General features: G+C 44.2%; 2 protein-coding genes across 3 annotated transcripts; both read left to right on the top strand.

Moving 5' to 3' along the window:
- Window positions 1-3,022: 3,022 nt before the first annotated feature.
- Window positions 3,023-9,451, top strand: hoxb8a (homeobox B8a). Of its 2 annotated transcripts, none has more exons than XM_041063223.1 (2): window positions 3,023-4,036; window positions 9,054-9,451. In XM_041063223.1, exons 1-2 carry the CDS (start codon window positions 3,604-3,606, stop codon window positions 9,449-9,451), a joined length of 831 nt encoding a protein of 276 aa, XP_040919157.1. In that variant the 5' UTR covers window positions 3,023-3,603. The 2 variants fall into 2 exon arrangements, with proteins under 2 accessions (XP_040919157.1, XP_040919156.1); XM_041063222.1 differs by having other exon boundaries at window positions 9,051-9,451.
- Window positions 9,452-13,951: 4,500 nt separating this feature from the next.
- hoxb7a (homeobox B7a) lies at window positions 13,952-20,497 on the top strand. The gene is made up of 2 exons (XM_041063220.1): window positions 13,952-14,544; window positions 19,012-20,497. Exons 1-2 carry the CDS (start codon window positions 13,974-13,976, stop codon window positions 19,272-19,274), a joined length of 834 nt encoding a protein of 277 aa, XP_040919154.1. The 5' UTR covers window positions 13,952-13,973; the 3' UTR covers window positions 19,275-20,497.
- Window positions 20,498-22,423: the final 1,926 nt, after the last annotated feature.

Genomic DNA, 22,423 nt, shown 5'->3' with positions numbered 1-22,423 from the left:
ATCCCAAACCAACCCTCACATTCGACCTCCAATTACAACACGCAGTTTCATTTTAAAACAGCTTATTTAGCTTTATGTGCGGACTTAAATAACCATACAGTCGCCTTCCAGGCCGACGTCTCCCTCCGTCCCGTGACCTTGATGCAACCGACCGCTTGATGGCGCGCTTGCTCCACCGATAAAACCCCGGGCTCGCCTGAGGTTTTGCTTGAATTCATGGAAGACACACACGCAGGGGCTCCTTTAAGGAGGTCATACTCTCCCGTATTCCTCTTCTTAATGTACTTTAAAGGGGGTATTTTTGAAGAGAAAGTGAGGTGATTGGGCCACTTTTTTTTTTGACTTTGCTGTAGAACATCCTGGCATTTGAAGCAGTTTCAGGTCGTTTTCCACAGCGCACTGGGGATAAAGAGGAAGGGTTGAGGCCTTGGAAAATAATAACCCATAGGCTATGCAGGATATAGGTTGCCAGGAAATGTTTGTCTGTTTTTTCTTTTAAGGACGCACGCACCTTAGACCAGGCTACGCAGGCATATGTAGGTGAAAGGGGCACGCGAGGGCTGAATAAATACTCGGTACAAGAAGATTCTTTTTTTTTTGTCTCAGGTAAAATGTGAAAAGCTCATAGAAGATACACAGATACACGGGCCTTTCTGTGCACTACTTCTGTGGTCAGATCCACTCTCTGCAGCATTGACATGCTTTAATTGGGGCAGATCTTACGCAGGGGACGCGTAAAGACTCAAGAGGTGAACTCTAGTTTTTTTGATGCGTCTTCCTGCTCCAAATGGTGTGAGAGTGGACGGAGATCTTTGCTGCTGTATGCGCCTCTAACGTTCATTGAGGTGGCTTGTTGTTTTGTCCGGTGTGTGTGTGAGTGTATTCTGCAGAAATGAGCAGATAACAGGCTTTCTCGGTACTCTAATTTAGTGGCCTGGCTGGGGGTGTGTGGACACTTGTCCACGCGCAGGAAAGCTGGTCAGAAAATGTGACTTTTTTTAGGGGGGGGCATCGCATTCACATCTCACCGGACAGTCAACACATCACACAAGTCTTTATTGGAAGTGTAAAGCATGGCGCGGTGAAGTTTCAATAAGATCATATTCCGGGTAATAAATAGGAAAAATACTGCGGCAATTACTCCTCAGAAAGTCGTGGCGTGCAATCAGCTGATTTACCACAACACAGTGTGTAATTCAAGCGCAGCGCTGGCAACATTTGGGCCTCTTGTGTCAGCGTTGTATAATCCCAATAAATTCCATTCGGGTAATGACATTTTTATTTGGCGAATATAAGCGAGCACCATCTCCGAAACAAATGAACATGAGCAGAATCAGAAGATGGGATTCTGGTTCCTGGTGCACCTACAGGAGCCTACATCACCACTTCCTCGTATCTGACAGGTTTCAGGTGTGCGGTGAACCCAAATGAGGTCTCCATCAAAGAGGAGATAACTCCACAGTGGAGTCTTTTTGGGGCTAATCGCTTGCACTTCAGGCCATCTTGCGTTTTACGAGCCCCGGCTGTTCTACAAGGCCGAGCTTAACCTTCTCACAACTTATCCCTCGTTAGAAAAGCCCTCCCTCTACCTCTGCTGAAACAGGGAGGACCACCGCCGTATGGAAAACAGGACGAGAAAAAATGACAATTAAATACCGGCCAAGGATGAGGCATTTACGGCCTCCGGTCGCGCAAAGGGCGCGTCGTAAAAGAAAGCCTTTTTTTTTTTTGATTCTCTGCTGCGGGGACGTAAACAAGCAAACACTGCCCCTCCGCTTTATGGAGCTTTATAGTTTGTTAAAGCGTTTACAGCCACTTTCTCCTAGGATATTACCCTCCCCAGTCCTCCTTACATGTTTATGGACATCATATTTATAAAAAAAAAAAAAAAAAAAGTATACCATGATCAGAAAGCATGCGTGCAGTGGCCCCCGGAGCTGAGGGGCAGCAGCAGTCAGGAATGGAAGACAGGAAAAGACTCCGACGACCGATTTTGGTTTTAAAACCTCAATTACATTTATAGGCTGGTACTTGTTAAAGCCGATACCAATTAGGAAGCAGTACCCCTCCGCTCAGTCTCCTCGGTCTGTACCCTCAGCCTCTCTCTCTCTCTCTCTCTCTCTCTCTCTCCCCCCGCCAAGGTTCCCTGACATTTTCGGGCCTCATTCCCATGCAGCCACGCTCTCTCCTCCAAGGATTCAGGAGGGGGAAATGAGAAAGAGCAATTAATGAGGGAGATAGAGAGATGCTCTCAGCGATGAAATCCAATACACCCACCCAGCAATACCCCCCCCCCCCCCCTTTCCCCCATACCCCCACCCCACCATCATCACCAACCAACCTCAATCTCAGCTTTAAAGTATTTAAAAAAAAAAAAAAAAAAGAAAGAATCTCCATCTCCTTTTGTTTTGGTTGGAAGAGTAGTTGGTGTGTGTGTGTGTGTGTGTGTGTGTGTGTGTGTGTGTGTGTGTGTGTGTGTGTGTGTGTGTGTGTGTTTATGTGCATGCAGAACTCTCATTAACCCCTCCTCTCCTGCCTGATGCCGAACCTTTTCTCTTTCACTCTCTTTTTTTTTTTTCTCCTCCTCTAATTCTTCATTCCTCACTCCCTTTGCATTATCACAGGCGCGCGGAGCTCTTCGAGCCGGCGCCGGGAGAATATCATCTAGGCTTACAGGCGCGTGCGGGTACAGGCGCAAAAGAAAGAAAAAAAAAAGAAGAAGAAAAAGTGTAATAGACCCTGTATGTGTGTGGGCTCGTGCACGTTTGTCTATGTGCGTGGAAAAGCCAATGGGATGAAGAGCTGATAATAGATGCAAATTATCCCTGAAACCGACTCATACACACACACACATGCACACACACATACACACACACACCCGGGCCAGGAGGAGAGAGAGAGAGAGAGAGAGAGAGAGAAAGAGAGAGGGGGGAGAGCGCGCGCCAGAGAAAGCCAGAGAGAGAGAGGAAGAGAGAGCGAGAGAGAGAGAGAGAGGGAGAAAAAATATGAAACAACTCATTTGCAGAGGAGTAAATCACGGAAAACCCGTTTGAGAGCGCGACAGGGCTCCCGCTTACAGCGCTAACACCGGAATTGTGATGCGCACGAGCCCTTCCTCCTCTACTTCTCCTTCTCCTTCTTCTTCTTCTTCTTCTCTTTCCTCTTCTTTTTCTTCTTCTTCTTCTTCTTCGCCGGAGATTTTATGGAATCGGCGTGATTGGTGTTATTGTCGCTGCTGTGGTGGCGGTGGTTGTGGCTGTGACTGCTCTGGCTGGCTGCCGTTACCGTTACTCACATCGCGACCGGCTCGTCTGTTGTGGCCGTGAGAGGGGGGAAACACCACAACAACGGTCACCGACACCGGCGGCAGACCTGCCTCACTGTCTCCCTCCCCTCCGTCTCTCTCTCTCTCCGTGTGTGTGAGCGTGTGTGTGTGTGTGTGTGTCGGTGTCCCTCTGCCTCTAAACCGCACGACAGAAGCAGAAAAAAAAAAAAAAGAAAACACAACTGAAAGCCGCCGGTCGCTTCCTTCAGCCCCACTCTGACTCTGCCGAGGCGAACACAAACTGAAACAACAACAAAACAACAAACAACAAAACAAAGATGAGTTCATATTTCGTCAACTCGCTCTTCTCTAAATATAAAAGCGGGGACTCGTTACGTCCGAACTACTACGAGTGCGGTTTCGCGCAGGACCTGGCCGGGAGCCGGCCCACCGTGGTGTACGGCCCGGGCTCCGGCGCCACCTTCCAGCACGCACCGCAGATCCAGGACTTCTACCACCACAGCGCCTCCACGCTGCCCAGTAACCCGTACCAGCAGAGCCCTTGCGCGGTCACATGCCACGGCGAGCCGGGCAACTTCTACGGATACGACGCCCTGCAGCGACAGACGCTTTTCGGGGCCCAGGACGCGGATCTGGTCCAGTACAGCGACTGTAAGCTGGGAGGCGCACCGGGGCTCGGCGGCGAGGACGCGGAGGGAACCGAGCAGAGCCCCTCACCGACGCAGCTGTTTCCCTGGATGAGGCCGCAAGGTGAGGAAGCGGAGAGACCGACTACACGGGTTGTTTTCTTCTTATCCTTTGCCTCGTTCAGAGCAGGCTGCTCCTCCAGGGAGGGCAGATAGAAAATGCACACACACATACAGATACACACACACACACAAACACACAGTAGGAAACAGTGGGAGAAAGTTGCAAAAGTGGTTTTAAAAGCAGCAATTTGAGGAGGGCATTTAGAGCTTCCTGGGTTCAAAGGGGAGACAAAAGCACGTTTATGGTTTTATTGGCAGCAGCAAAACTTGTGAATGACTTTTAAGGTTTAATTGCCCCGGTCATATACTGAGAGAATGGACGGGGAGAGCCGGGGATAGAGGCTGAAAAAGACAGGGAGAAAAGCGGTCAGAGACAGGGGAGAGATGGTGGATAGAGGGAGGGTCAAAGGAGAAAGGACTGAACTTCACATAGTTGTTCCTGAGAACCCCAGCACCCCCTCCAAAAAAACCCTGAGAAACCTCTGCTTAGAGCAGATGGGAAAGAGTTGTTGGATGTAAACTCGTTGAGACATTCAGTTCTGACTCGGGTTAAACTTTTACTGTTGTTTTTTTTTTTTTTTATGACTTGCCTGTGGTCTCCAGGACTGTGGCTACACGGTGGTCAGTTCCCAACGGGGTTAGAGAAGGAGGGAATACATGTGTGTGTATATATATATGTATATATATATATGTGTGTGTGTGTGTGTGTGTGTGTGTAGAGAGAGAGAGAGAGAAGAGAGGGAACAAAGCGAAAAGAAGGGTTATTTTCACTGGGATTTAACATCTCCACAGCGTGTGTGAGCTCTAAACGCGCAGGTCTGCGCGATCCGTCAACCCGAACATTAAAATGATCCCTCCACTAATGTGCGTGTGGTTTGAATTTAAGCTGCTTTGCCTTTGTGTCTTGCTGACCGTGGGTGTGCATGTGTGAACACTTAGTGGTCTTTCTGTGTGTCTGTGTCTGCGCGCAAAGCCTGCGAATATGGATCAGAGCCGACTGGTTGAACTCGATCAGATTATAAATCACACGAGAGAATTAAAAATAAAGAAATAAGTACAATAAAATTAAATAAATAAATAAATAAATGTGGGTTTTGAAAATTATTTCCATTATAGGGAAGCCGGGCTTGTAATTGATGGCTCCGAGCAACACCACAATAAAACTGATTATGCGGGAAGGCATTTTTGTGTAAGACATAGACATAGTGTGTGTGTGTGTGTGTGTGTGTGTGTGTGTGTGTGTGTGTGTGTGTGTGTGAGAGAGAGAGAGAGCAGTCAATGGATTGACATGTATAGTAGCCTATTTTGTTTGAGCCCATATTTCTTGTGTTGTGCAATTGAATGTGTGTGTGTGCGTGTGTGTGTGTGTGTGTGTGTGTGTGTGTGTGTGTGTGTGTGAGAGACAGACAGACAGACAGAGTTTATTGCTTATGTTCTTGGCTGTATTTATTTCTTCTTCTTCTCCTTTTTTTGTAAGTGGGGCTGCAGACGGGTTATGGCCTGTACAGGACGTTTGTGGTTTCATGGTTATGATCGTAAAACAGAAAAGTGATAAATAGAAAAACGAAGCTCTTGGAGCTGCTCTCCTTTCACACACCTGCTAACAGTAATAATAGTCGCTAATTTACGCGCGGTTTTATAAGATATGAACACTTTTCCTTGCAGGGTTTCCTCTGCAGCGGTGTGTTCATACTTGTGCGTCTGTGTTGAAGGTTTCCTGTTTGCGCTGCCTGTAAATTGTCATAATTTACATCTTTAAAGCTTCTGTTATATTTCCCTATAGCACTTGCCTCCTCTCGCTCCCCTGTGTAGCCCGTGTAACGGCTTTTCAGATCATTCCCAGCTTTAAATACGACCGGCCGCACTCCTGCAGGCGCGGGGCTGAGAACGGCTTCTTAAGGGGGGGTTGGCCCCTTCTTTACCAACGATGACAGTGATTAGTCGGTTGATTAATAGCCTTCGAACAGTAAAGTCGGGCTTTTAACCCCGGTGCAGGAAGCCCCGACCGTCCAAAAGTCGAGTCCAAACAGGAAACCAGGCAGTGTCGAGCCGCGCGGCTGTGCACCGCCGAGATCCGAGCACGCTTTGTGCGCACGAGGTTACAGCCCGTGCACGGTTCGGTGGGATATTGTCCTTTCTCAGTGTGAGGATTTATTGGTTATAATAGCAGAGAAAGGCGGACGGGCTTTTTATGGGTGAGACGGGAGGATGGAGCACAGCGGCGGAGGCGGTTATCGCGTTTACCTCGGAAATTTCCCTTTAATGAGGGGGTGCATTTCATAATTTGTATTATAAAGAGGAAGATCGCTTGCTCCACACCTCCACACCTTTTATGTCTTAACCCCAGTGTACCGAAGGAGGCTCCTGCTCGCTGAATGTGTTTTGGAGCCCCCAAGCTGGAGGTTTAATATCCGAGTTTGACTCTAAACTCCAGAATATGAGCCCATTTTACGACTTTTACCGCTGAGGCTGGACATCTTGATAGATCATTTTCTCTGTACGACCTTAAAAACGGAATAAAAAAAAAAAAAAAGAGAATAAAAATCTGATTAAGCCGAAGAATTAATGTATGTCCGTAATGGCATTAGTGTCTTTTTGCCTCGGCTCTCATTGGCATCTGTTGGAGAGTGGAAACCTCTTTCCTCCTTCCCCCAAAATGTCAACTGCCAACTGCCATGCATTTGTTTAGGGCTTATTTAATTGGCTTTGCAAAAGGTTTCACGTGTAATAGGTTTTAAAAATGTTTCATAATCCCAAGGCATGTATCGTCTTCTCCAACAATAAAACAGCATGGAGCCATTTAGCTCACGTTAAAACAGGAAAATGCCAAATAAGTAAATAAATAAATGAAATGAATTTATTTTTCCAAAAGCTGGTTTGACCCACGTAAACAAAGAGACAGCGGAGGAGCAGTCTGTGAGAGGTGTAATGCTTTGACGCAGCCAGGGTTGGGGGTTAAATTCCCCATCCATGTTGCTCCCTCAAAAAAAAAAAAAAAAAAAACTTCGGATCAAAGCGTCCGTGCTGTTATTTTATCCAGGAAAGTGTTTCCCATTTCCCCTAATTCATGGGTAGTGACAGCGGTGAATGTGGCGCCCACTTCCCTTCAGTCTCTATAGCACGAAATCACGGCGCCAGCCCAGTGACAGATAACACATACAAGACATTTACATCACTTACAAGTTCATGCATTTCCATAAAGACTCCCTTGTCTTCTTCTTCTGGCTGCTTTAACATAAATAGCAGCTCTGTGCCCATACACTGAAACTATGTGGAAATCTAATGAGACCGAGAGAGTCACAGAACTATTTTTTTTTTAAATGTAGGAACCATCCTGCAGGACTTTGGCTCGTGGCGGATATATAATGGACACTGACGATAGTTTCACCGTTTACCTGCAGGCTTCGTGACATAATATAATGTGATCAGTGCAGATACATAGATTCAGGACTTCTATAAGATTACAGCGAAAATGTGCGCCTCAATCAAAGTCATTGCCCTCTGCCTTAATTTAATCCTGGAAGTGTACTGTGCTGGACAGAAAGAGAGAGACAAGACATAGAAAGAGGGAGAGAGAGAGAGTGCTTGTGTGTGTATGTGGGGGGTCTGTTTAGACCACAGAGGTCCAAAGACCACACGCCTCCTCATCATGCCTCCATAAAGAAATAAATTCACTCCTTTAATTTACCAAAAAATATTTGAACTCTTCCGGTTCTAAATAGGTTGTGTACACTGATCTGTTTAGGGCTATGAACACTAACCAAATGCCAAACTTGACAATCAGAATATCCCTTCAGATCAGTGATTTTAGAAGCAGCACCGAGCTTAATGATCAGGGACAGCGAAGTCTTCAATGGAATTATACTCACTCACACAAATGTCCTGCATGTTTGAACAGTCGAAAGAAGTTTTAGTTTATTAGGAACAGTGTTGATTCGAAACGAGCGAGGACATGTGGTGGTTTGATGGAATAAGCGGATAGAAAAGATATAAATATATTCTCCTGGTTCACAGCAGGTGGATTATACAGTTTAACGTGTTATTTATTGAAAAAAAGGCTAATAATAATAATAATAATAATAATAATAATAATAATAATAATAATAATAATAATACCATCTGACCTTGTGTGCGTTTATTCGGTATTCGGCATTTTATTTTGTGTGTTCTCTGTCTGCGCTGTTTTCAAGGCTGTTAAACAGAAACACAGAGACAGCGGAGTCTCTGCTGCTTTCAGTGAAGGTTTCTAGAAACAATTTGTCTTTATATTATTTTTCCATTGTTAGCACCGGGATATTTCTAATTAAAACTCTTAGTTCGTCATTGGAGTCAGCTCTGCCCTGATCTTCTGCTGTTCGGCATCATTATTTTTGTCTTCTCTCTTTTAAAAGTGTTTACGATGTATTTATAGCATCAAATATTTATGTGCGCCTCTGTAAGTGCTCAGTGGATTTGTCTTTGTTATATAAGAGTTTTTTTTTGTTTTCGAATGACTGCAGCCGGCTGATGGTGCGGTGTGTGTTCCTGATGGATTCCTGTGGTAGTAAGAATTTTGAATGTGTGTGTGTGTGCGTGCCCCCTTTTATGGGACTCCCTTGGACATTGAAGTCACACGAGGATCACATGATTTTTACGACACATTGACTGAACTTAAAATGTGAAATATTCACCCACGCACACACACACATGCACGCACGCACAAACATATGGGTTTGGGGTTCCAAAGACAAAAATAAGATGGGGCTTTTGATTTTTTGGGACAGGTAAAATGTAAACAATTGTTTAATTAAACAATAGTTTTGAAACCTTTAATTAACTGGTTTGTATTTGATCAGGGAGGCTGCAGCCTATCATCTGTTTGGTTTTTAGGTTAAATGGCCAATATGGAGGGCGGTGATGGGCTAATGACCATGTGAACATGTAGGATGAAGATGAAAATGTAAGAAGTCAGATCTGTCTCTAATAAATACCCCCCCCCTCCAATATCTCCCCTCTCCCACCCACCCACCCCCCAGTAGCTGCGGGCAGGAGGCGTGGCCGGCAGACCTACAGCCGCTACCAGACTTTGGAGCTGGAGAAGGAGTTCCTGTTCAACCCCTACCTGACCCGGAAACGCCGCATTGAGGTGTCGCACGCGCTGGCGCTGACGGAGAGGCAGGTAAAGATCTGGTTCCAGAACCGGAGGATGAAGTGGAAGAAGGAGAACAACAAGGACAAGTTCCCCAGCAGCAAGAGCGAGCAGGAGGCGGTGGAGAGGGAAAGAAGGGAGAAGGAACTGCGGGAGGGCGGCGGAAGTGGAGGAGGAAGTGGGGAAGGTGGAGGTGGAGGGGGAGGCTCGGTGGCGGTGGCGGGCACGGCGGGATCACAAGCCCCCGTGAATGAGGATTGCTGCGAGAAAACTCATAAGCAAATGTAGAGGAAGGAGAGCGGTGAATTAAGGGGGAGAAAGATAAAAAGGGTGAGAGAAATGGGGGTGGGTGGGGGGCAAGGAAGGTGTAAATGTTGGGCAGGAAGGGGTGAGGGTGGGTGGGTGGGTGTAGGGGTTTGTTTTTGTCTTAACTGAGGCCACTGGACTGCCCCGCTGTCTCCACGATCCAATCCATGGAAAGAAACTTGAGTCTCCAAAATGGCGACTGCTGAGCTGGACGAACTGGAGGGGCCTCGCGCCTCTGTCTGCTGACTGTAGAAACCGCGGGAAGAAGAAGAAGAAGAAGAGAAAAAAACATGATGCAATGAAGCAAGAACATGAACTTTAAAAATAAAATTGATTGGGGTTAGAGGGAGGGGGGGTCAATCCAAGTCAAACAAACATAGTCTACTCTAGTGTTTAAAAAAAAAAAAAAAAAAAGAGAAAAAAAAACGACAGAAAAACGATAGCTTCATTTCTTTGTGGAACAATTATCGTGGAAACATTTCTATATTGTTAGAAGTTTATCATTAACAATTTTATCTTTGGCAGCTGTATAGTTTTTAAGTTAAAAAATGATGATGGTGCACTTTTTACTGTACTTCTCACTTATATGTTGTTGTTGTTGTTATGGTAATGACTGATGATGATGATGATGATGACGATGTGAAATGAAATTTCCAACAACATGAAACTGCCTATTTATGCCATTTTAGTGGGTCGGGTCTCTTTTTTACACACTCTAATTGTCGTTTTAGTTCGTTTTTTGATCGATGGTGTTTGTTTTATGTTGTCATCCTATTTTTTCCTCTTTTTGGGTAAAAAGCATGCGCACAGTGCCGATTTCAAAAAAAAAAAAAAGTACATTCATAAAAATAAAAACGAGGAAAAAAAATGCAATAAAAATGTTGCTCTCTGCGTTTAATGTGAAGAAGAGTTCTGCTGTGAGTCAGTGATGGTTTGAAGGCTTGGTCTTAGTGCAGGCCTGTGTTCACTCAATGATCAGTTAAGCAGAGATCAGAGGTATTAGTCAGCTCTCAATAATCAATAACTGTAATAGAAAGGATTTAATGTGAGAGAGGCTGCTTCCTTTCTCTTTTCCCCACACACTTTTCTCCCTCCTTTCCCTCACCCTTCTCCTCACTCTCCCTTCTTCCCTCTCCTTACCCTCTTTTCCTCCTTCACCTCCCCTCCTAACGACCCTCTCATTCCCCCTCTCTTCTCTCTGTCAGCACCCAGACTGATAAAACCGCTCAGTTCACAAGGCCAAACATTTAAGCCTTGACTCGGAAGTCCCCACTCTCCACACACCCTCCACACACACTTACACACACACACACACACACACTTACACACACACACACACACACACACACACACACACACACACACACACACACACACACACACACACACACACACACACAAAGTACAATCCACATCCTATCCAAACATCACTTTATTTATGGCCTGCTCCTCCACCTCCACTTACATTATTACAGGCCTGTATACACTGCTTTCCATCATCATCACGATGACGACTTGAGGTCGGATTGTTTCCATATGGGAAGATCAAACACGCTGAACATTCATATTTACACATTCATCTATATCTTCATGCAGTTTGGAGCTTGAGCTTGTGATCCAGGCTTTAGAGGGGGAATCCCCAGTGTTATCGAAGCGCCAAATATTTTTGTCTGATCAAGTTTCCAGGCGTTAATTAGGAAACAGAGTCTGCGCGCACGTTGGACAGCTGTGATGGGAAAGTCAGATACTTCCGGGGGGGGGGGTTTAGCATAGTTGGACAGACAGAGATGCTGCAGGCTTCGCGCGCGCGCGCACATATACAGACACACATATCCAGAGTTGTCTCCATCAGGTGAAAACAGTCAGACAGGCAGAGACCATTCATCACTGAGCTCGGAGCCATTTTGACGGAGTGACGCACAGTCCGCTGCGTGGGTTTCTGGATGCAGTTTCCAAAGTAAAAGTCCCAAAATACTGCGATTCTGGAGCATTTGTGCAAGGCTGGTGTAGTTTGTTCTGCCTTGATACCGTTATATTTATCTTTTAACAAATTGACATTGGAAGAAATGGGCATATTTGACATTTCCCTTCACGGTTCCACCTTTACAGCAGCTTTCATTAGACCCCCCCTCTGCCTCCTTAGTGTCAACTTCTTTCAAACTCCGTTTACCTTCAGTTTTTAACACATTTTCTGTTACAAATGTTTATACTCAGACCTTAGCCAAGACAGCAGTGATAGTTTAACACTTTGGCAAGCTCCCTGCACAGACAGAAGATATTATCCAACAGCACTTCATGGAACAAGTAAACTGAAGTTAATGGTTGAAAAGTGGTGGAGTGCCTCTTTAAGCTGTCCAAATGTTTCCATCCGCTGATGCTCTATGGTTTGTTTTAATGACAACACTTGCAATACATTATTAAATACAAGAAAACAGACACTGTCGGGGACACACACTTCATTTCAGACATTAAGAAATGAAAGAATATTGAAAGTGAGACTCCAAAGTTTAATCAGTGCATGGCTGGAGAAGACATCAGTCTTTGCACCAAATGCCCAAAATCAGACACATTGGACACACTGGAAGTAGGTCAGGATGGATGGATGGATGGATCAACAGGACATTGGACTTCAAGAGGGAGGCTGCTGTTCATGTCCCTTCTCAAACTGATGGTCCACCTTATGTCTTTTAACCATGACGGTTCTAACCTCAACCACAAGTTATTGTAACCATGAAGATGAAGGTCTTCTAGCCTTAAGGACGTAGTTTATATTTGTTACACCAAAACACAACCTTTGCCTAAACCTAACCAGGTTGCCTCAACCAAACCTTTACCATAACACTGTCACATTATAGCAGTTCATCTGTGGCGTGTCATTTACCTGTATGAACAGGTAAATGACTTTATGGCACCATGAGGACTAAAGGTTTAAGCCACAATACACCCAGGCTTTGCTCACATACCTTTCCTGTGTGCAAAGAAAAAATATTTAAAAGGTATCAGAAGCAAAGCAGCAAAGTGGAGTATACAGGAAAGGCTCACACAGTTCTTTTCTGTGTTTGTGGATTAAACAAACAAACCTTCTCTCTCTAATCCTATAACTGCCCCACATCCTTCCCCTTAGACAAAAAAAAAAAAAAAAAAAGAACTCCTTTGGTCTGTTAAACATTACATTCAGCACAGATCTTATCCTGCTCAACTCAGTGCTGCGTGGCGAGGAAAGGTCAGATCTGAGCACGGAGTCCAGCACCTGCGTGCCAGGTGAGTTTCCTCTGCCGCCTGGGCAGGAGCCCAGGGTCTGGGGGGGCCAGGGAGGAGAACTAACCAGACCTGAGGGCTGAATGGCCCTGGGAGTGTGAAGGCACACGGGTACTTATACACCATCAGTTACATTAAACGCGCTGCTTCTTTTTGTTCTCTTCTAGGAATTCCGAATGGATTCAGTGGTGTGTTTCTTCCCTGAAACATCAATCCTCAGTTGCTTCAACACCCGCTCGAGTGTCTGGTTTTGTTTGCCTACAGCTTATGGCTCTAATATTTCACTGCTCGGGACACTGGTGAAAAAATATTAACCTGTAATTCTTCACGTTTTTGATTATTAGTCGAGTCAAAGTGGTCTGCGGCCTCTTGTAGCCACAGCTGCTGCAATCTTTCATTCTGAGCTTTACTGCAGAACGATTTTCAAAACGACACGTCTGACTGCTTCTCATACATTGTCCTCCACTCTCTGTGATGCTGTTGACACTGTTGTCTTCGTGGATTCCTCCGCTTGCCAGTGACCGGTAAGCGGCCGCGTGCACTTCACAAGAAATCCATCAACAGCTCTCTTTTGCGTGTGTGTGGTCCCCTGCATTAGTACGAGTCGGGATTCATACGCTGAAAACAGAGGGAATCCATCTCCTCCTGCAGTCCTCTGTGCAACTTTACGCACGTGCCTAACGCCAAGTCCAATCAATATCACATCTAATGGTGTTTTCCGCTTTTAGCGATCAGCTTCACGCGCTCCCACCCTGGACAGTAAAAAGGTTGAAGTTGGAGCTGGATGTTTGTCAGCCTCAGCCGTTTTGTTTTCCAGCTCTACACGCGCGTGGTGATTAGTGGACACGTTCCGAGTTGCTGCGTATTGATTGTATTATATAGATTGCATCGTATGCTGAGTGCGCCTATGTGTGTGTGTGTGTGTGTGTGTGTGTGTGTGTGTGTGTGTGTGTGCAGCGGTCACTCCCTGTGCGTTACAGCTAATTTCTCCTATTATAAAACTACATTCGGAGGGAACCCTAGTCGGCCATTGGGCATCTTGACATCACGTGAATCCGCGGTCACGTGGTCCAGGAGGTAATGGAAGAGAAAGGGAGGAGAAGAGAGGGGTGGGGTGATTTGTATATGTGTGTGTGTGCGTGCATGTGTTTGTGTGTGCGCGTGTAAATCTGGACAGTAATACTCCGCCAATAATTCACGGTCGACATTAAGCCGCCCCGGGTCCACAAATCAACAGCGTCAAATTATGAGTTCGCTCCACTTCGCCAACGCGCTGTTTTCCAAACACCAACAAGCCGCTGCGACCTGCTCCGCTCCGCACTACACGGACTCCCCAACTTCTCCCTCCCCGTCTTCCTCTGCCTGTCCCGCCGCGTCTTCTTCTTGCGGCCTCGCTTCCAGCGGATATCACCACCATCATGTCTCTAATGGGAGAGGCAGCGGAAGACTCTCTTTCCCTCCGCCCTCCTCTTCTTCTTCTCCTTCCTCCTCCTCCTTTCCCTCCTCCTCTACTTCCTCATGGTTGTGTTTGTCTCTTTCGGGACTAAACGGGAAGACCGGGGTTACTCAGCCCGGCGCGCATCCCCCGAACCCCGCAGAAATACGCACAGGAGAGGACTATAGCGCGCTGGGAGCCGCGCCGTTGAGCTCCTCTCTACAGAAATGTCCCCCGGAGCGGTTCCCCGGTCCGTCTCAGCTCTGCTCGCTGGCCACCATGCTCCCCGAGCCGGCCTGCAGGATGCAGAGACGCCCGGAGCAGCAGCTATCCCAGCAAAACCATGAAAGACTACGCATTTACCCCTGGATGAGAAGCTCAGGTGAGGAGTAGAGTAGCGGGGTGCGGAGTGGGAGGCGGGTAATGGCATGGAAAAGTTATGAGAGGTGATGAGATCATTTGTGAGGCCTCACAGGTGAGTTTGAGTGAGGGAGGTAAAGGAGGGGGGCGGTAGGATAATATTTTTCTGAGGGTAGAGGTGGTGTGTGTGTGTGTGTGTGTGTGTGTGTGTGTGTGTGTGTGTGTGTGTGTGTGTGTGTGTGTGTGTGGAGGGGGCGTGGTGGAGTTGTATTATTTCGACCCAATAATTGCGTTGAGCGCTCTTTAAACTGTTGGCCCGGTTGCGCAGCGGCCACTGCCGGTAGCTGAACTATGCCTGTCTGTCCCATTCTCTCTGTCACTTTTTTACAACCTCTCTCTCTCTCTCTCTCTCTCTCTCTCTCTCTCTCTCTCTCTCTCTCTCTCTCTTTGCAGATCTTTTATGGCTCGGCGACCTCCATAAAACCATAATTTAAGACTTGCTGAATATTCATTAGCTGGTATTATTTCAAGAATTGGACTGGGGAGCGCAGGGGTGTCTGGAGTATTATACCAAAGTGTTTGAAACTGAGGGGAAATCTTCAGACAAAGTCTTTCTCTCCACAGTTATCGCTCATATTCAGGGTTTAGCTCCGCTCCGCTCAGCCTCTCCGTCCTGATATGCCTTGTGTTTCTGGCTCCACTGAAAGCCCATTGTGCTATTGTACTGTCACCACAATCCGCTAATACTATAAACACTATAAATTAGCAGATGGGTTTGATCTCTGAATGCCGGCCCTTTCTACAGATTGTAAAAAGCCGCTTTGTGCGACAGCAGCGGGACGGATGCTGAATGGATGCGGGGCCTCGGAGCCTCGAACCACAACAAGCGCACACAGCACAAAAGGCCATTTTCATGTTTGCGTTAAAGTAGTGAATGGTGGCGCGTCACAACCGGGAAATATGGCGAAAACGTTTGTGCTGAAAGTGAAGTGGGAAGTTGTTGCTCTCAAAAACAGCGGCGTGGAACCTCAGAGGAGACACGATGCTGCATTTTATCTGTGCTTTTATACAAATTAGTGTGCGTAAAAAAAAAAACGTATCCACTCTGTGACTGAAGGTAATCAGGTAACTTTTTAATTAAATGGTTTTCGTTTCTCTACAGAAAAGCTATCGCGACACACACACACACACACACACACACACACACACACACACACACACACACACAGCCAGGCTCACTTTGAAATAATTTCTGGAGAATTCAGGTCCCTCCTCATTCGCAGGAGTCTCCTTGCGTGTGTGTGTGTGTGTGGCTGTGTTTGTGAGCGCTTTTCATTTGGAGAAGTGTAATAAAGAGGATGAAAAGGAGAAAACTAAATCATGAAATTAAAAGTCTTTTATTTGCTCGCGTTTTGGCCATGAAGTCAAAAATTTGTTTGGGGCTTTTGTTTTGGAAACCAGGACAGAGAAGGCAACAGAAGTTATGAAATATTATGAAAAAATGTAATAAACGACAATTAAATAAGATACACACTTTCATGAGATGAGGAAAACCGTTTGGGGGTTGCAGGTATTAAAGAAAATTGGGCCTACAATTTTAATAATTTCTGTAATAAAATAAAATCAAGCAGAAAACCGAAGGAGGAAAATGGAAATTATGTAAATAACACAAAACGCACACACACACACAATGTGGAGGGAAAGTGAGACATATTTCTTTGTCTGTCAGCACTTCAAATATTTTCTCTCTCTATCTCTAGTGTGTGTGTGTGTGTGTGTGTGTGTGTGTGTGTGTGTGTGTGTGTGTGTGCCAGCTCGTATAACGACTTTGTAGATTTTAATTTAGATCCTTTCGCCGTCCAAGGCGTCGGAAGGTGATTGGAGGGAAAAGTCAAGTCCCGGATGTTCCCGTTAACACTGGGGAAAAAGACAAACACTTGAGCGCTTAATAAGGGAGGCGCTCGAGCTCTCTCAGCGACGCGCATATGCGCACATACAAACGCATTAACACACTACATGTTCTATAACTGTATTTATTTGTATATCAGTGTGTGTGTGTGTGTGTGTGTGTGTGTGTGTGTGAGAGAGAGAGACCTTTTTATACAACTTCAGATTTTTCAAAGCTTTTAATTCAAAACCAATTCAAGCAGCAGTTTGATATTATTTTTGAATTGAATTACTTAATAGAAAAAAAGGTCAAACCATGTTTACATCACCCAAAGTGATGTACAGTTTATGCACAACTTTCAATATCTTAACCTTAATTCCTTGGTGTAAAAGTGGTCAGTAAAAATCACAGGAATCAGCATGTGCTGTATCCTGCATGTGTAAAATAACATTTTCAGTGTAGAGTGTAAACTACCCTCAGGTTGCTGAAAGGCCAAATTCCCCAGAAAAAAATACAGAGGGCATGACCTCAGTGTCCTCTGTCCTGGTCATGTATGTGCTCTGAGTGTAATAAAGCTCTTACCTGCAGAGTCAAATTACAGTCAGGACAGTAACTGCATGGAAGGCCTGTAGTCTTTGCCAGAGCAGTCTTGAAAATCAATAACAAATCAATGTGATCCCATTTTTCTTTTTTTTTTTTTCCCCTGCTCATTTACACCCAGAGAACAGACAGTCGGAGGCTGTGTGTGATTTATGTCCAGGAGATTTATGTTGTCCGACCTGGGGAAAGGTGTCTCTGCTGGTGCTGCTGGTGTGGACTTTGTCTGTGATTAACATGCAAAAAAAAAAAAAAAGCTCCTAGCTGCTCTGGTAAAGACGTGAAAACATGCAGACAGTGAGTTGTCCATCAGATGACACAGCTGGCTGCTCCAGCATGACTCATCTGCTCACTGTTTCTGCCCTGTGAGGAGAGCAACAGAAAATCTTCCATCACATGTTTATGAGCCTTCACTAAACAGCAGCTAATGCTGTTAAAGTCCGCACAACAGTCACAAAGCCCAGGCTGATTATTTTAGAGCCTGGTCACTGCTGGAGTTTTTTTTTCTTTTTTTCTTGCTGCTCACACGGCCTGCAGGCTTCCTGAGCTGACGGAAAGTTAGAGATTCTCCAGCACAAGAGCAGAAACGTATAGAACAAAGCTGAAACCAAAACTCAAACATGAATCCTCTGTGTTACTTCCAAGAGACTGTGGTAGAGCAGAAGGAATCTGCAGAGGAAGTGAGTTTAGATGTTCCTGTGGCCCACAGACGACCTCTGAGCAGTGAAAATGTGACCCAGTTTCTCTTTAACCTTCAGGCGCTGTGTGACCTCGTGAAGACAGGAGGTCAGCGTGGTTTCAGTGGTCTTACTCAGCACTGACCCCGTGCATGCTTGACATGAAGCAACTGATTTTTTCTTTTTTTTTTCTTTCTTTGAATCAAATTAGTAATGCTCTAACACGACTCTCGGCATATTTCTAACTACAGCAGGAGTCTGTTTCTGCTGACTTCATTGAGTCAAGGAAATCACATCAGCAGCCGCAGTCAGTCACATTTTGCTTCCCTTTTTCCAGCACAAATTCCCACATTTAATTATGTAGTTGACTCACATCTGCATGTGTGTCTTTTGTAAGGGTAAACAACGTGTGAAGTAAACACTGTAAACACCAGACCCACAGTTTAACCACATCGTTCTGTTACTGCTTTATAGTGTTTACCCAGCCACAAGTCAAATGGCTTTGCCAGGAAGTGGAGGTGGCAACAAGTGGCTGCCAGGTTTGGATTGAGACAGAACCAAGTTACAAAGAGGCGATTAAAAGGTTAAAAGTAGGCCTGTTAATGTGTTCTTTTATTTTGGAAATCTGTGTAACCATTATAACATTACAGTTATAAATGGATAAAGAATTTTAAATTCATTCATAAAACAATTTTAGAATCTTTACTACTATTGCTAATTTTAAAGAAAACAGCTGTTAAAGTAAACCATTAGCTAGGATGCAGTTTTTGAAAAAAAATATTTCTAATATTTCCAATAAAAAAAGAAAACCTGTGAGACAAAATCATGAGATTGTGAGTCTGAATTCTAATTTAGAATTGTGTAGGTCACTCTGTTTCACCTTTCACCATCTATCTATCTATCTATCTGTCTATCTATCTATCTATCTATCTATCTATCTATCTATCTATCTATCTATCTATCTATCTATCTATCTATCTATCTAATAGACATCTATCTATCTATTCTTCACTCCTAACATTTTCACCAACTAAAATATGTCCCATGACCTTAACTCCAGACTAAACTAAAATCCTTTATTTTGATGGAAGAGAAATTCATTGTTAAGATGCTTTGAAGTTCAGCTGTCACTCCATATGCAGAGGAATTTGACCTGTTCTGTAATTCGCCTGGTGTTTGGCTCGAGTTAAAGTTACGTGAAATATGCTGAATAAAGTCGAACACCTGTCTGCTACAGGAGATCAGTCCGTTATACAAGACTGTGCGCGCGCGCATGTGAGTACGGAGACTTTATTCTGATTGGACAGATGTGTTCTTGTGTGCGCAGGTGCCGACAGGAGGCGCGGCCGGCAGACCTACACGCGCCACCAGACGCTCGAGTTGGAGAAGGAGTTCCACTTCAACCGGTACCTCACGCGACGACGGAGGATCGAGGTCGCGCACGCGCTCTGCCTCACGGAGCGGCAGATCAAGATCTGGTTCCAGAACCGGAGGATGAAGTGGAAGAAGGAGAACCGGGTGACGGAGAGCGACTCCCCGACAGCTGCTGTACCGACGCCCGAAGAACAAGAAGAGGAGGCTGATGGATGATGATGATGATGATGATGGTGATGAGGAGGAGGAGGAGGAGGAGGAGGAGTGATGAACAACAGCTCCACCGGACACTTTTAGATAACAAACACTAACAAGGTTTTTCAGCTTTGATGGCTCAAATAAAACGTGACCTTGGCTCTGCAGGCAGGTTTCTATCATCCAGCACTGCCAGAGAAACACCTGCCATCACAGGCACTGACTTGTAACTCACATCAGTGGAGTTATTTTGCTGTGGTCTGTACATAATTCTATTTATTTCAGCTTCTCCAGGGTGGTTAAACCACCAACACACCGTGTTAACATGAGATGTCAGAACATCTCCCTGTGTGTCTCTGAAACCTGTCCAAGACGCAGCGGAAAACAGTGAAGGTGTTTGTTTTGTTTTTTTTCTGAAAGGTTCAGTTTCTGTGTGGTTTCTTCCAGCACACTTTCACAGTTCCAGTTCAGGTTCTGATAGAACCACATAGAACCATTCACTCTGTGAGAGCACCGTTCTCCTCTGATCTGCTGCAGAAAGGGACAAAAAATAGCTGTCGATGTTGTTCGTGTTACTGATGAAGACAGTGTGAGACGTTTGAAAGGACGTCAGGGTGGAGTTATTACAGCTTCACGTCTGGCTTTCAGACACCTCCACGGGTTCAACTCAGGACCATCACCAGGGCTGAAACCAGGCTCTGAAAAACACTGAGGTCATGAGTCTCCCACTGACTTAAGAAATGTCTCTGTACAATATTCAAGCTGTTTAAAAAAAGAACATTTTATGACTTTGAATTTCTGTTCATTTAATCTCCTCATACAGCATGTATGTATTTCTATAGTGGAAGATGATAAAACCCCCTTCAATGTATTTTTTATTTGCCTAAAAACTTTTGTTATTTAACACAAAAAAATAACCCAGTGTGATATTTGGTAAGAATATGAGTTTGACTCTCTAAAGCTGCTGATGCAAAGGAACATGACACACAAAGTGTGCTGAGTTAAATGCTGAGAATTCACAATAGTGGTTAAACTATGTGTAAACTATGTGCAATTTGTACTGTGATGTGATTTTTTGATTTAATAATTCATTTTGAAAAAAAAAGGGAAAACTTCTTAACGTGTTTGGGTGAAATAAAGGGATGTATTTGGAAATACTCTGTCAGTGAGTTCCTGTCTGTCACGTCTTTGTTTATAAATTGTAGATTGATTATGTTTCTCTTTTCTTGTATGTAAATAACAATAATAACAATAAAAAAAGAATGTGAACTGCAACGAGCTTGTGGCCGCATATTTTACCTGGAAATACTCCCAGAGAATAGAGACTTTGTGGTTCTGATGGAAGATACAACTTACAACACAAAGATTATATAATATCACAACGACTGCTGTTACACTGTCAGTCATCGTTTATGGTCTGAGACAATAACTTTCAGCATGTGGTTTTCTAAATCTGGATTATGTGTCTGGGGAGATCTTTGCTTCAGCATCACTTATATCACAGTTTCCATCATCCAGCCAAAGCTGCAGTGAGAAGGGAAAAGGGTAACATGACTTGTGCATGTTCCACACTTCGGACTTTTGGGATTATTATTAAAGCAGTATGTAAAGGAGATGTATTATATGGTGCGTTCAGATCAGCCATAACAGAGGCATGGTTTCTCATGTGATCAGTCACTCCAGTCAGGAGTCATTTCATACCCGAGGCCCTTCAAACTGTATATGAAAAAAACAAAAACAAAACAGCATGAATCTGCCTCCTACAGTCTCAAAATCACACAAATAAACCAAATGTGAAGTTTACAAATGTGAATTCAGCTGAGGACCAACGTTTGATTTTCACCTCCGTTTTAACCAAACACATAGCGAGGGTTTGTGTTGCAGTCTGAGCTTCCTCTTCGATGGTGAAACAAAGGAAAGGTGACGGGTCCAGGTAGAAATCAACATTTTTCACAAATATATTATTTGTATTCTCACCATTTTTTTTTTTACTTCCACCAACTAAAAGCATCCACATGCTGCCGTCTGTTCATTAAAGTTACAAAAGAGAACATTTCCAGAAACGTGTCATTTTCAAGTCACAGCATTAAGACCCAATCATCCTTTATAGCTTTCACTTTGACTTGAAGCTGTAATCATTACTTTCACAGATTATAAACCTCGGTGAGGAGCATGGAGCATGCTCTGCAAACATCCGCACCTTGTTTACAGGTTTAAATGTATTAATGGGCCGTTTCGCCCACTATCACAGCTAATGTCATTCAGAGTTAAAGTTTTAGTATTTTTCATCACATTTATGCATATGATGCGATATATAATTTTGTTTGAATATATATATATATATATATATATATATATATATATATATATATATATATATATATATATATATATATATATATATATATATATATAAAGAAAATTAACAATTAATGATCAACAAGATCAGGTCTGTGAGATTTGGATTTAAATTTAATTATAATTATAATATATAAAATATTAAGCATCTTCCAGCTGCACAGCCGTGTTTACATGTTTAACATGTACATCAGTACATCACATGATGACTAAATCTCTAACACTGAAAAAATAAAAATGAATCTATCATTTCTTTACATTTTTTTTTTTTTTCTGAAAATGACCGAGACCTTTTCTTCAAAATGAATTTATTCTTTAAGTCAGAGAGCTGGTGCAGAAGACGAGACGATCCTTTTCGAACAACCCTCAGATAAATGTATCCGTCTCTATTTGAGCTCTTTAACCAACAAATGTCACCGGAAATTCTCGTGGACATTTTGTCCTTCATCAGTTCAACATGAGAAAAAATGTCTTTAATTACGTCAGGATAACCATCATCTGACTCAAACAGCTGCTGCCAAATTATTTGTGAGTGCGTTTGTGTAACTGCAGCTGTGTTAAACCACAAACCTCAGCAACACACAAAGTGTGAAAATCTCCTTTTATTTTTCTTTTAAAATAAAGTTGACCCTCGAACTTTATGAGCCGTAAACGTCTTATTTTGAAGGAAAAGTGAAGTGTGTGTGGTTTAAGAGAAGAATTCGAATTGATTTTAAACCTTCCTACCTCCAGACCGAGAGAAACTCTAAGCTCCCAGGCTTCGGACAGTTTGACCTGCTACATGAGTGACACTGTATCTCCTATGAAGCTGC

The sequence above is a fragment of the Toxotes jaculatrix genome, chromosome 18 (assembly GCF_017976425.1).
Source record: "Toxotes jaculatrix isolate fToxJac2 chromosome 18, fToxJac2.pri, whole genome shotgun sequence".
Taxonomy (NCBI): Eukaryota; Metazoa; Chordata; class Actinopteri; family Toxotidae; genus Toxotes; species Toxotes jaculatrix.
Note: the sequence above shows the minus strand (reverse complement) of the source record. Positions and strands in the feature narration are given on the sequence as shown.